Genomic DNA, 15,048 nt, shown 5'->3' with positions numbered 1-15,048 from the left:
TTGGATTTCACTCTTTTTTTGCTTACCTTGGTGGTTTTGGAGGCCTCACCCTTTTTGACAGCTTGGCGGTTATTCATTAGACATCACTTCTTTTCATAACTTCATGCCCAAAGCTAGCCTATGGACGGCTTTGGGTATTTCTTTTGCTCTCTACTACAGGAATGAGGATTATGAGGGAGAAGATATTTGTTTAGCTATATATGCATGTACATTTAACAATGTTATTTAGTACTTATTACAATCGTGTTTATTAATTACAATTATTAATGAAATTAACTCACCATAGCTATACAGGCTGAATTTTTTGCAGCTGAATACTCTAGGAAATGTGTATGTAGCTGAAATTTTGTAACATACGTATAGCTGTACTCTTAGACTACACGATAAATGGTTTGTAGTTTAACTCTTCACAGAATGACTTGTAATCTAACTAAACAATTGCAACATAGTTGAGTTGATTGTTTTCTTGGAGCTGAACTCTCTACAGGGTGAATTGTTTCTAGCTGATCTCTCTACAGAGTGTGTTTCTAGATGATCTCTCTACAGGCTGACTTGTTTCTACCTGATCTCTCTACAGAATGACTTGTTTCTAGTTGAACTCCCTATAGAGGATGATTTGAAATGTAGTTGAAGGAGTCGCTTGTTTCTAGTTGATCTATCTGCATGATGACTTGTTTCTAGTTGAACTCTCTAAAGGGTGATGTATTTCTAGCTTATTTAAATTTCTGTAGTGACTGGACTGATCACAGATTTTTATTATATAACAGGTGGATTAAAGCGGAAAACAATAAGAAATGGCAACAATGTTTTCCAGTAAGTCATAGTCAGAGTGCACGTATGTCAGGCTGGTGCCATACTTTCTTTTGATGTGGTATACATTAGTTAACAGGGATGAATACTTGATCCCTCAAAATATTTTTAGTATACCAAGATAGAGATACTCTAATAGAGCAGTCACAGTATTAGAGCAGTGTGTAGCAAGCTATGTAAGGATTTTTGTGTACCTTGTCAGCGATACATTCATAGTTGGTGAGGTGGGGAGCTATTGTCAGCTGGCTGTGAGCTTTTTTCTTGGTCTCACCTTACCAAACCAGACAATGTAGTGCCTCAGTTCATTTTGATCCCCCTTTCCATAACTCTGGATCCGCCCCTGTTAGTTAACCAGTTATTGTTACAAAAAAAATTATATTGAATTATAAAAATAAAAAGCAGGGAGGTCATCTACACTTAAAGCAATACTAGTGGACATTAAAACTCCTACACTAATTATTTTCAAAACATAATATTATAGCCGTACACTAGTGTAGCTGTATATGTGACCTGCTGAGCAAAAACTGACCATTTTTACAAAATTATATTTTGCCATAAAACTGTATTGAATACAAAAGGGTAAAAATGTATGCTATATGAAAAATTTATGTACATTTTAATCGCATTCATATGCACTGAAATTAAGCTCAAATTAATAAAAACTATGCACCACAAGATTTGCCTGTTTATGAGAAAAAGATAATCTTTGTTTAGTGTTTGTACAGCAAAGGATACGTGAGTTATGGGCATTTTATTTACAATGTGGTAAAAACAACGTTCATTGTTGTATTTTCTTAGTTGGAATGGCTTTCTTCTTTGTCAACACGAAGGAGTACAGGGAAAGCGTTATACTTTGATTAATTTGCCAGTTCATGGTGCACAGATTGAGCCACGTCCCATCTTCATAGCTTGTTTCAATCATAAGTTATGATCAATTATCTAAACGCCTGTAATTTATTTCCCATATTGTTGCTGTACAAATTGAGTTTATCACTGTTCCAACTGTCAAGCTCTATAACTCCAAGACCATTCATCATGAAAGGCTGACACTTTGACTGTCCACTCTTTTGTTACTATAGATTACAGAGATGCAATAAAATGGAATTTAAGGAATGTGCGAAAACAGCCAGTTTTCACTCAGCAGTTCACATATAGCCTCCCTTGTGTTTCCTTGCTTTTTTTATTTTTATGAACCCTACTCAAATATAAATAATTAATTTGCATCTTTCCTTTAACAGCTTTATTTAAATAATGTACACAAACACACTTCTTTGCAAGACTGAGTACCAGTACCTTACCATAAACTATAACATTAAGACTATCACTTCCAATAGGATTAGTCACAGTACATGTGTATGTTCCACTATCACTTGTTGTAACATTATTAATAGTGTAGTCACTACGGAACTCTGCAGTAGTACTGTCATGAGTGAATGTAGTCAAATTAGGGGTCAGTGGTGCTGGAGTATCATCCTTCATCCAGGTGAATGTGTCTGGGGGAGAACCTTGTGAGGTACAGGACAATGTCAGAGGAGAACCAATTATACTATTGACAGTAGATAATGTAGTGGTGATGACTGGAACAGCTGTGTGTATGAAGTTAGTTAACAACAATTGATCACACTATAAAGTGACTCACTTCTCACAGGTAAGTACACACCCACCCTCACAGTCTGGTCCACCATACTACTGTTCCTTATGGTACAAGTGTAAACACCTTCTTCATTAACAGTAAATGTAGTAGAACACAATTCTACATTAATAACTCCAATTAAATTAGCAATATTAGCTCCACGTGGTTGTACCACAGGTCCATCACATAAACCATGAGATATTTGATTACCATTAAAGGAAACTTGACCCAACTCTTCATTACTGTTACCACTAGGTCCTAATCCAGTCACACAACGAAACAGTATACCAGCTGATGTATCAGTCACATTAATAGCAGAATAGTCATCAACAATGCTACCAGAGACAACATTATTTGATCCAGTAGTCCGCATCCCTCCAACAAGCCCAACTCCTAATAGTCATTGTAAAATAGTGAGACCAGTATTGGATGACATATAAATTATGTATAATATCACCACGATGAATAATTGAAACATGTAGCTATAACACATTGCAAGTTACCTTATTAAGCAAGTGGCTACATTAGGCAGTTAACTTTGCACACATGAATATTTAGCAATTTTTTAAGTTGTCTGGTTTAGACCAGTACATGACCTCGTTAAAATGACTCACACATTCAATATTCACACATGATCACCTGATATACGAAGTGTTAATGGATCACTAGTATAGTCCACACCATTAAGAGTTACAGTACAAGTGATGATACCAGCATCATCTGCCAGTAGATTATTATCAGTTACACTTTGTGTTGTCTGACCAGTAGGAAAACATGTTGGATTACCACTATTATGAGCAGTGTTAGTATAACATCCTGTAGTGTCCCACTGATATGGTCCAGTATATGTTTCTCCATTAGACAATGTCACCATACATGTCAGAGTGACACTACTTAATATGGGATAGTCAAATGTGTTAGTAGATCCACTAACTGGTGTACCAGCTGGAGTATTGACTATGGTGACACCTGAAATAATTGTGTGCATTATCATTTGGAAATGTATGTGCAAACACACAAGACAGGCATGCACAAAAACAACAGAGACAGTCAAATATACACCAGTGTAATCCGTACTATCAAGGATATCCAGACACAAGTCTTGGAAAAAAACTAAATTGTTCAGAGCATTGAATGAGGGGAACATTATTCAGTGGTAATGGGTTAAGATGCCGCCTTTTGTTTGTGGCATTTGAGGTAGCCAGTCATCTGGAGGGCAAACAGTAAAATAAGATGATGTCTCCCTTACAGTGTCTGAGGGAAGCCTGCAGCTGGACTTTGATTAAATGATTTTGCTATTGGTGTCATTGTTAATCATCATAAAATTAAAATTTTAAAAGGTAGATACCTGTAGCTGCACTTATCATGAACCATGGTTGTGGCTCATAATAGAAACAGCCTCCTATATGTTTTTGGCCAAAATTATGATGGAACACTCACCTAAACAACACATTAGGAAGTTCCCCAACCACAAAAAATTCTTAGAAGTTAATTTGGAAGAGGTATAGGTCCACTAGTAAATGTGACTTGATTTTGGAAAAGTTACAACTTGGACACATAAAATAACACCAGCACAAGATGGTTACACTGTCAGTTTTCATGCACACTAACTTTGCCTCAGGTCTACTTCTGGAGATAGAGTGTCAAAGCCCATGCATCACTTTAAAGGCCCTGACTGAGGTGACTTGAGACCATGTTGTTAGCTTGGATTGTCTGGAAAAGTTATAAAGTCATGAAATATGCCAATGTGGTCCTTCTAGAGCTCTCAGGGGTATGTAATTTGGTGTAAAACTTGCCATTATAATACTCGTCCATTTTGTACCACAGGTATGGTCCACCCCACTATCCCACTCCTTTGTGAGGACTCATAATCCAGCAACATTCATAAAAACTCCAAAACAGGAAATTGTAGAGGTTGCTTGTGTGGAAAGGGGTAAACAGTGGCAACATTTTTATTGTAGCAGATTAATTTTTCACTAATTCATACCAGATGCAAAATAAATTCCTTGCAACAAAAAACTAGCTATACGGTAACTGTTTATTCACTAGTTTGCTTTTACTGTGTTTAGCACTCGGACTACTGGCATTTGACAATCTGCAAAATTGAATTTTCTGGGAGCTTTCACCCCCAGACCCTACATCCTGGATCTACTTTCCAGAGGAAACCCCCTTTGATGAACCTTTACAGAAATAAGATTGATCTACTCTAATACAATAGTCACTTATACAAGTCAGAAAAAATATGTGTTGATACACTCTAATAACATGGACAGCTTTTGAGCATAATCTTTGCTTTGAAAGAATAATATTGCACATAGTACTCTTAATTTTGAGCACTCCTCAAAAATACAATAGGTAAAAATTTTAGCATAATAGGCCTGGGGACCTAGAGATCTCTAAAGTTGTACATGTCCACTGTCTTAATGTGGATGTCCTTTGCCTTAGCTTGTATGCTACTTTCACATTTCAAGAGCAACAAATAAAAGTTTTATTATTTGAATGGTTTCTGATTGATTACATAATTCCTAAAATTATGTGACAGCACTAGTAGGATATACAGTGGAACCTCAGTTATCCGGATTCCACTTATCCGGATTCTTGGATATTTAACTGAACTACGGAAATGACTGTTCTATTAGGGTAGTTGAAATACTGATTTATTTTTTCTTTATGCTATTCGAAGGTTATTTATACAGTTTCAGAGATATGTACTTTTCAGACCATCCCTGGTCCCAAGGGGTTCGGATAACTGAGGTTCCACAGAATGTATGTAACACTAATTTTGGTGTTACATGTGTGTATTATACAGGTGATTACACAGGTAATTTTAAAAGACTCCCAGACATGCATACCTAATTAAACAGCACCTACATATGTTAAGTCATACAGTATAACATACACAAAAATATTCATATACTCATCACAAATTGCATGTTACTAGCTGTTCAACTACCAGCATTACAGACAATGACTTGTTTAGGAGCTACATTACATACAGAGTATAGTAAGAGACCATTACAAATACCACATTTAGATCTATAGTATGCTAAAATGTGATCAGTGCATCCAGAAATTATGGGTGGTATAAGTACCAACATCACCTACCAGTAATAAAAACAACAGTGATGGTCTCACTATCACTTCCAATAGGATTAGTCACAGTACATGTGTATGTTCCATTATCACTTGTAGTAACGCTACTAATGGTATAGTCACTACGGAACTCTGCAGTAGTACTGTTATGAGTGACTGTAGTCAAAGTAGGGGTCAGTGGTGCTGGAGTACCATCCTTCATCCAGATGAATGTGTCTGGGGGAGAACCTTGTGAGGTACAGGACAATGTCAGGGAGTCACCAAAGGCAACTGTTACAGTAGCTGATGATGGAGGATCTATCATTGGAGCAGCTGTGTAGAGAGATGAAAGATGGTTAACAATGAGGTGATGGGGTACATATCAAGTGACTCACTTCTTCCATTAAGGTACAAACCCACCCTTGTGGTCTGTACCATCATTGAACTGTTCATCATCATACATGAGTAAACACCTTCTTCATCAGGTGATGATGATCCACATGGATATAAGTTGAGTACTCCTGGAAAGTTATTAGGATTTCCTGAACGTGCTTGAAATACTGATCCACAAGGTTGGGTAACAGGTATTTGATTTCCACCAAAATACCAATCACCCAGTACAGCATTATTATAGCCACCAGTAGGTCCCAGTCCACTAACACAACGTAACAAGACATTAAACATGTCAAGGGTAAATGGTTCAGTTAGAAATGAGTAGTCAGGAAGTTGATTACTGCTAATCAAATCAGTTGCTGGAGTACTACCAGCGATAGTAATCCTAGTTGTTGTGATACCTAACAAGTACAACCAAATAAGTACATCATGAGCTAATGTATGTATGATTACTACATTGTTATTATTCTTGTCTTTGGCGAACTTGGATAATTCATATACTAAAATTTAATAATAAACAATTATTATTTATTATTGTTTGAAGTACATCACCATAATGTTTAGAGCAGATGATGCTGTCATAAGTGACCATTGATCACAAGACACATGATCAACTGTAGTCTGACTACAGTTTAAAATTAATATCAAACAGTACAGTAGTACTGCCTGTCTGCCCTGCCTTGCTTGCCTGCCTAGAGGCCAAACAAAGCAGCATATGGCTACCATTTTACGTTGTGATAACAAACTCACCCGGGGGATGTGCCTTTTGGGGTTCCGATGAGTTTGTACCCTCTGCTCCTTGTCTTTCCTTTTGTCTTCAATCAGGCTGATTGTCTTCTTTTTTATTACAATGAATCCATATCAAGATGTTAATTTTGCCAATCAACACTTTCCTTGAGCAGCATATTTAGACACTGCAAACTTAGGCCAGGCAAACTTGATTAATTGTTTCTCATCCCCACCTTTTTACCCTACCGCCCCTAATTGTGACCCAGTCTGGGAAAACCGGTCTTATCACCTATTTAAAAGTATCGAGAAATGACAGTTTTAAGTATTTAGTGTGTTGTAGCTCGCCAATGGTTGAAGCTATGTGTACTAAATTTTCACATGTTTTACACCAATTCCTTACTGTCCAGAGCATACACTGTACAAGTAGCCAACAGCTAAGTTTAAGATAATTTTTAAACTGAGGTTGGCTGTATCAGGCGAGCTCCAAATGGGGTGGGTGGCTGGGGCCTGGAAGGAGGGAAGAAAATTGTTAAAAATTGAAGGGGACGATGTAGGGATGAATTAGGCCAAGTTATGGGCCATTCAGGTATCAAAACTGGTTTAAATGAAAGGAAATCTACAGCAGAGGTCTTTATTCAATACCACGGAGCTTTACGGCCACATACAGTCATCTCAAGGCTATCCATTAAGGCCCCACACCACACGTACAGATTGCCACTGGGTTTGAGAAAAGCAGCCAGCAAAAGCAGACCACTCAAGTCTAGCTGATTTTGATTGTGAAATTAGATAGTTTATTCATGTATCTTTGTGAAATCGAATCTGCTGACATGGGTGATAAGACCGATCTAGTCACAATTTTATTATTGCTGTTATCAATCACATGCACAAGTATTTTGATACTAAGAAGGCTGGCTACTTGGTTGGCTATCATTTTATAGCACAGCAAATGTCACTTGCACCTCAGAAACAGCGGTAAAACAAAAGCACTAGTTGGTTTTAGTTATCCTTTATAGTAGCACAAAGCTTGATTTTCTAATAATGAAAAATGACCTCCCACCTGCATGGAAATCCAAATTTTGTGGATGAGAAACAAATAATCAAGTTTGCCTGGTTTCATTTAAGTGCTTATGTTTGGTAGATACCTGTAACTTCACAATAGGTTCAAATTCCTATAACACAATCTTGGTTGATTAATAACAATCAAGCACTGAGACCACCACGCCTCTTAACAGTCTATCACAATGATACACCCTGTTACTATTGGTGTATTCATAATGCTAGCACAATGAAAATATGAAATAGTGACACACACCCTGGTAGTCCTCGAGACATGATTATCGCTGTTGCAAGGATTCAAAAGATAATAAGATACTGTACATTTGCTGCCTTCACAAAAAAGAACACGTAGGTGAAAAGTGACTCGAGATACTCTAATACAGCAGTCACCAATAGAACAGTCACATGGTATAGCTGTATGCTAGAACAAAAAAACCAAACAAACTAGTACATTTAAAATTATTAATTTAAAAATGAAGTAAGAATCCAAGCGATAAAGAATAGTGAAACAAGAGATGAATGATGGCGTTACAACATATCTCAGTGGAAAAATCCCTACATTAGTATTAAACCAAATGATGTTATAACAGGGATTTTCCCACTAAGCTATGCTGTAACACCATCATTCATCTCTTGTTTCACTACTTTTTATCACTTGGACTACTTCATTTTAAATTTATTATTCTTAAGTAATAGAAAAACAGAATGCATAAATGTAGTTGGTATTATCACAACCAAGTTATCAGTTGAACTATTAAATACTAGTGGGGCAAAAAAATTATTAATTTTCAACAAGTAGAATAGGGATCAAAGATTTGATTTTGAAAAAAACTGCGTAAACAAGAAGTAATAGGGATGATAATCCACAAAAATTCTATGCATCATCAGTTCAAAGCAAGTTATTTGAATAGTGTACACTCAATTTGCGATTCCTATTTCAACATTTTAACAAAATTTAACCACAAGTTGAAATAGGAATCGCAAATTGAGTGTACACTATTCAAATAACTTGCTTTGAACTGATGATGCATAGAATTTTTGTGGATTATCATCCCTATTACTTCTTGTTTACGCAGTTTTTTTCAAAATCAAATCTTTGATCCCTATTCTACTTGTTGAAAATTAATAATTTTTTTGCCCCACTAGTTTCATGATTTTTTTCATGTCCATGCACATGGACTACTTCTTAAATATACGTTCAATAGTACATGATTGTTTAATAAAGAAACCCATTGTAATATGTCAGGATTATCAGCATACGCTAATTTTGAAGCTATTTTAGAAGCCTCTTTCTTTTTGTCAGGACTATCAGCATATGCTAATTTTGAAGCTATTTTAGAAGCCTCTTTCTTTTGCTCAGGATTGCTAGAATATGCCATTTTAGCAGCACTTTTACACATATCAGCATTAGCCATGTAGTAATGTTTACGGTCAGTGCAAATTTCCTCCCTAGCATTGGCATATCGCTGTTTGTCACGTAATCTTTGCGTTTTTGCTGATCTCGACGGCATGGTAGCACAGAGAATTAACAGTATGAGTAGTAGTACTTTAACAACAGAATAAGTATCCGTTGTTTATAATGGATACAAATTCAATACTATTATGAAATGATGGCACCAATAATATGAATTTATTGCTGACACAATAAACCCAAACAGTTAACAATACAGTTAACAATACAGTAAACAATACCACTTTCCTTTGACGAGTAGATAAATCCACTAGTGTGACCGTTTACTGCAACGAAGCGGTGCGAAATCTCAACACGAGTAAAACACACGCTTGACAAAACGTGGTCTACTCCAATTAAAGTGCTGAGTATACGGAGTATCCCGCTTTTTATTTTTCAATCGCGTACGGAAGGGACACACCCCTTTTCAATTCGAAATTTACCAGTGTGTTCCAATAGCTTACAAGCCTTATTATGTCGACTCTTAGCTGGTAAACAGCTGAAGAATATAATAGAAAGTATACACGAAAGGCGTACAGTAATAGTTTAAGTGACGAGGTGCGGGCCACACCCCCTTCACTGTCTCGTAATGAAGGAAGTCTAAAACCCGAGTTTCAGTGAACAATAGTTATGTTTAATGTTTAGTGTGATACAACTTGATGCATTTTAGTCCTGTGAGCTAAAGCAATGGAATTTTAAACAATTCTATATTATCATCTGTATGGCTTCTCGATCGAATGGCGTCTCGAAGAGTGATTCTTGCTCTATATCTCGCAATCGCATTAGAGAGGGAAGATTTTAATACCACACAGACCTGGGTACGAATGTTTTTTAAATACGCCATACGTTTTTAGGGCTGATATCTACTTCCTACGAGCTGTAGGCGCGCGAAACAAGAAAGAAAGAAGAAAGAAGAAAGAAAGAAGAAGATGGAGAATCTAACCATTTTCAAAATTTTAAAAAACACCTAAAACCATTTCCCTTACTTTTAATACTTGTTGGCTAGTGTTGTAAACACAAAAGAAAGGTCTAGAATGTTTTAGAAATAAAATCTAAAGCCCGGAAGGCTGCTTTTGGCGTGCGTTCTATTAGAGTGTTTTGAAAAATTTCTGCCTGATCCCTATTATGTACCACTACCGTGGTACATGACACTACCGTGGTACATGATAATACACAATCGTCAGTTAGCAAAAATCCATTTTGCTGTACAAATTTGCAAAATGATGTAATTATTTTGGGATGCAGCAAAACAAATCTCAAATCAATGAAGCCTTTAATTTTCCTGTGTATTGAGAGTAAGAAAATATTTGTTAGTGCAGTAATGTAAATGTAAGTTATGGGTGTTTATTTAACATGCAGCAGAATTAAATTTACTATCATTATTTCTTTGTTGGAATGACTTCTTCCTTGTGCTAGAAAACAATAATACAACTTGATGGATTTGCTTGACAGAATGAGCCAAGTCCATTCTGTAAGTTTCAGTAAAATTGCCCTACATTTCTACATAAGTGGTGCAAATTTAAATAGACATCTTGTCCACAGAAAGTTATAAAATTTCAAACCTTGAAATTATGGTCAACATTTCATGGGCTTATAAGCCCCATTTTGTCAGACTGGGTCACATTTAATGATCGATTTATATCATCTCAAAACTGTAATATTGTTATTTTGCAGCTAATGAATCATTTATGAAAGGATTACTAATGTTATGGTATAGATACATATTTTGGATGGCAACATACAATGTTTAAGATAAATGAGATATCACAACAACTACACAAATGCAGTTCTACAATGGGAACAAGAAAATTTTTATGTGTAGACTGACATCCATACAACAACTATAACAACACAAACCTGATATACGTAGAGTGAATGAATTACTAGTGATCAGAGGACCATTATCAATGGATACTGAACAAGTGATGGTACCAACATCATGTGCAAGTAGACTATTTTCAGTTACAGTTTGTGTGCTCTGACCATTAGGGAAGCAATTCCTTTGACCATTGTTGTTAACATAACATCCTGTAGTGTCCCATGTGTAGATGACAGAACCTGATGGTGGAGGGTCCACCATACATCTCAGATTAAGACTACTCAATATGGGATAGTCAAATGTGTTAGTAGATCCACTAACTGGTGTACCAGCTGGAGTACTGACTATGGTGACTGTTTGACCATTAATACCTGTTATATATAAGAAATAATGATCACCATGCATTGTTAACACAAATACATGATATTCATAGTACTAAGCCAAAGTGACAACACACATAAACAAATAATAGCAACAGTTGCAAGCTAAATAGGACCTCCATTATCCAAACATCTGTGTGCCAGTTCAATAATAAAAGTGTCAGGTAAGTGAATTTGTTCAGATATTCATAAATGAAACCCATTCATTTATATATAGCTTATAGAGCTGTGTTCAACTACTCTAATAGAACATACACTTACTCTAATAGAATGTTCACCTAATGGCGAAATATTCTAATTGCTCCAGAAAACCGAGGGTTTGGATAATCGAGATTCGGATAATCGAGGTCCTACTGTATTACCGACATCATGTACACCTTAATTAATGACCACACCTATGAATGATATTGACTAACAAAACCCAACCATACTGGTATACTATGGTAGATTAGTTGTAGTGAACATTTTGAGTGATCAATTGACTAACTCGATCAGTTGACCAGTTAATATTAAAACACAATGGCAACTGTCTGGCTATTGCAATCATGGCATCATCCGATTTGTCAATAACTTATGAACTCTTCCATAGTACCACTGGGTAGCCCTTGAGGCTGTACCAAGTAGTATGAATGATATCACTAATCATACTGCAACGTTATGAGGGGTGATGTGAAAAGTGCACGACTTATTGTCCCTTACAGATGCGTAACACAGTATTCACAAAAGGTTAACTGCAAGCGTGACAGACTGAAATGGAATTATTGAAAATGCTGCCAAGAGTTTCTGATGCCCAGGCAAAGTACTGATACCCAGGTAAATGCCCAGGGGTATTACACCCCTGCTTTACTATACAACAAGTACTAAGAATACAGTAGTGATTACATAATAAATTAATAATCTATTCATTATATGTGAATCTTGTAGCATACAAAAGAACTGCATTTGACAACATAGAAACAGTTCAGTCTCTCTTCAGCTGTTTTCTTAGTTACTTTTTCAGCAAAACTTCTTGTAAAATCCCAACAGTGCTGATTTGGGGCAGAGTGAACTACTTGTCCTATTTATATCATCATGATTGGTAACTTGCAATAGGTAGCTTTGCAATTAAGGTGAAACAAACAAATCACTGTTTATACGAGTGATTGATCAAGCATTTGGATCGTTTCTAGGATTTCTGGGAAGTATATAACCACTTTTGGTAACTTTTGATATGTCTATGATAAGTTACCATTTTTGGCAAATTATGGAATCTAGTGATTATCATAATTGCCAAAATTGGTGACAATCATTAGAAGTTGCTGAATTGCCAAGTTTGACAACCCAAGGATTTCCACTGGTTACTTCAATTGTTGCTAACTTCAGCAACTCTTTCATTAGTAGCCAAATGTGGCATCCTTTATATCTACCGCAAACCCTATCCCTAACATAACCAACCCTACTAGTGAATTTTCTAGCACTACCAGTAATTTCCTAATAAGTCCTAATAGTGAATCTCATAATCTATCTATCTCACCCCTGTACGTAATATGTAGTTAGAAGTGGTTTGATAGAGTTACACTTCCTTAGCAGTGGATAGCAATGTGATTACAAAACAGTGAATTTTGAAATGTGTTCAATTACAATAACTACATAGAAAATTTGCAGATAGTAATATTACATAATTAGTTAATCACAAGGTATTTGTAAAATGCCAAATAGTTGATTAATTCCTTATAGTACCATACTGTAATTTAGGGATCATGGAGGCTTGGCCAAAAATATCACTGAAAAACCAGCAGCTTCACAATAAGGAAATAGAAATAGGAAAAGGAAAAGCAATGAGTTGCAGTGGCTCAAAATTCAAGACCAAAGCATATAAACATTATACTTGAAACAATAAATTATTATGTAGTTATACAATGGCCATGAGTGCTCTGCCTGTTATAAACGCACGAGCCTGAGGGCCGTCAAGTTATAATGCACTCGCTGCGGTCTGCAGCAGTGCAATATACAAATTATGGCACTGGCGGTGCCTTTGAACTGCCCACGCAGAGTGGTACATAAGCATATAAATGCTTGTATTTTAGCTACTAATTGCCAAATACTCTATGATAGGGTCTGCAACGTGAAAAATGAAGTTGCAAGAAACAAATCCCCGACTATCATAGTATGTTACCCTTAGTTCCCCATCACTAATACCACCCTTGGTTTGGAACTGAGTTCTCTTGTTGGAGCAACACGCGGATTTTAATATCTCATGTGATTGATCTTTATTTCATGCCCTCCAAAGAAGACATCCAGAGCTCCCAGATTCTAAGTGAGATATCAAGTGTTGTTGGCCTACCAAACCATGTATAGAAGTGAGTACAACTTTGACAGTGTTTTCCACGGAGGCAGATTTTTTGCGGATGGGTAGTGAAATTTTTTCGTTCGAGGTGCTCTACCAGCCAAGAGAAGAGAAGCCAATCCTATCACATAAGATGGTAATGAAGTTGGATGTTTAAGTATTTTACACACCAAGTTTGAAAGAGCTGCGACCTTTCTAACCATCTGGCTGGCAGAGATGAAATTTCAATGCAATGATCTTCAATGATTTTGGTAGGTTACCTCCTTCCTACTGTTACAAACTGTCTTCCTAGGAGCTTTAAATCAGAGGAAGATCCAGAAGAACATCTGAGGTTTCTAAGTAGTCAAATCCTTGATTTTTAAAGTTGGAAGCTACTACTCTAATAGAACATTCGGTATTCTATTAGAACAACCATATAGTCACTACATTTACCATCTACTTTTGGTTGTGTCAATGCTACTGTGTATAATTATGGCCTATGAGTTTGTAAAATTATTGATTCATGACTAAGATAAAGGTAACGCTTCACAGTTGTATCTGTCAGTGTGGTCGTTCTATTAGAATAGTTTATAGGTGTGGTAGACCAATTGATTACACACTTTTTTACAGTGTCCTTTTATCATGTTTTGCACAGTAGTGAAAATAGGACAGGGAACCACAAGGCCATGGTCCCCCAAGTTTTGGTGGTCAATTCTTCTGGCAAAAGATCAATGTGCTCTTAACCATTCTAATAGAACTGTTAGTAGCTGCTTAATTTTTAAAGTGAAAACGGCCACCCAAAGTACTGTCTCAGAGCCCTGGGGCATGCATCCAGATGGAATCTGTGTCTGTATGGGTTAATTAAAGTGGAACTTTTTACATTCAATTGCAAGTAGGCCTGAGTCAAATATGCTCAAAATTTTGCCTAAAATGCTTTCAGGAATTTCTCTAAATTTTCACCTATTATGCTCACCAGATGTTCCCATTATGCCTTTTAGATTAGCAACAATTCTGGCAATTATCTTTGAACATTTTAATCAGTGAATGCTCTATTAGAGTATTTCACTGAAAAAGTGACTGTCCTAGTAGAGAGTATTGATCTACAATGCATTTGAGTACTCAGTTTGCAGCATCCATGCACTGACTGCTCAATTAGAGAGTATCAATCTATTTTCAGCTCCACAGCTTGAAGTATCCACCTAATATGCTAGCATTCCAGCCTAATATGCTTTTTATTATGCTGGCATATTTGACACATGCAGGCCTATTTGCAAGTACTTCAAAATTTATACAAGAAGTGAGTGGTTGAATAATTCCTTGAACACATTAGTGCATTGTATTGTCCAAAGAATACATTTATAAACCTGTTGTATTGATTTCTGCTTGTCACAGGTCTATATG

General features: G+C 36.4%; 1 protein-coding gene across 1 annotated transcript in view; it reads right to left on the bottom strand.

The window, feature by feature from the left end:
* The window catches only part of LOC136255267 (hemicentin-1-like), a 79,060-nt gene extending 64,427 nt beyond the window's left edge, over positions 1–14,633 (bottom strand). The window contains exons 1-7 of the mRNA XM_066047993.1: positions 14,621–14,633; positions 11,001–11,333; positions 5,911–6,309; positions 5,549–5,848; positions 3,083–3,412; positions 2,450–2,836; positions 2,109–2,396 (exon numbers count right to left, since the gene is read on the bottom strand). Of these exons, the coding sequence (XP_065904065.1) occupies positions 2,109–2,396; positions 2,450–2,836; positions 3,083–3,412; positions 5,549–5,848; positions 5,911–6,309; positions 11,001–11,333; positions 14,621–14,633 (2,050 nt within the window). The remainder of the gene's footprint in view (positions 1–2,108; positions 2,397–2,449; positions 2,837–3,082; positions 3,413–5,548; positions 5,849–5,910; positions 6,310–11,000; positions 11,334–14,620) is intronic.
* Positions 14,634–15,048: the final 415 nt, after the last annotated feature.

Source organism: Dysidea avara, chromosome 5 (genome assembly GCF_963678975.1).
Source record: "Dysidea avara chromosome 5, odDysAvar1.4, whole genome shotgun sequence".
Classification (NCBI taxonomy): domain Eukaryota; kingdom Metazoa; phylum Porifera; class Demospongiae; order Dictyoceratida; family Dysideidae; genus Dysidea; species Dysidea avara.
Note: the sequence above shows the minus strand (reverse complement) of the source record. Positions and strands in the feature narration are given on the sequence as shown.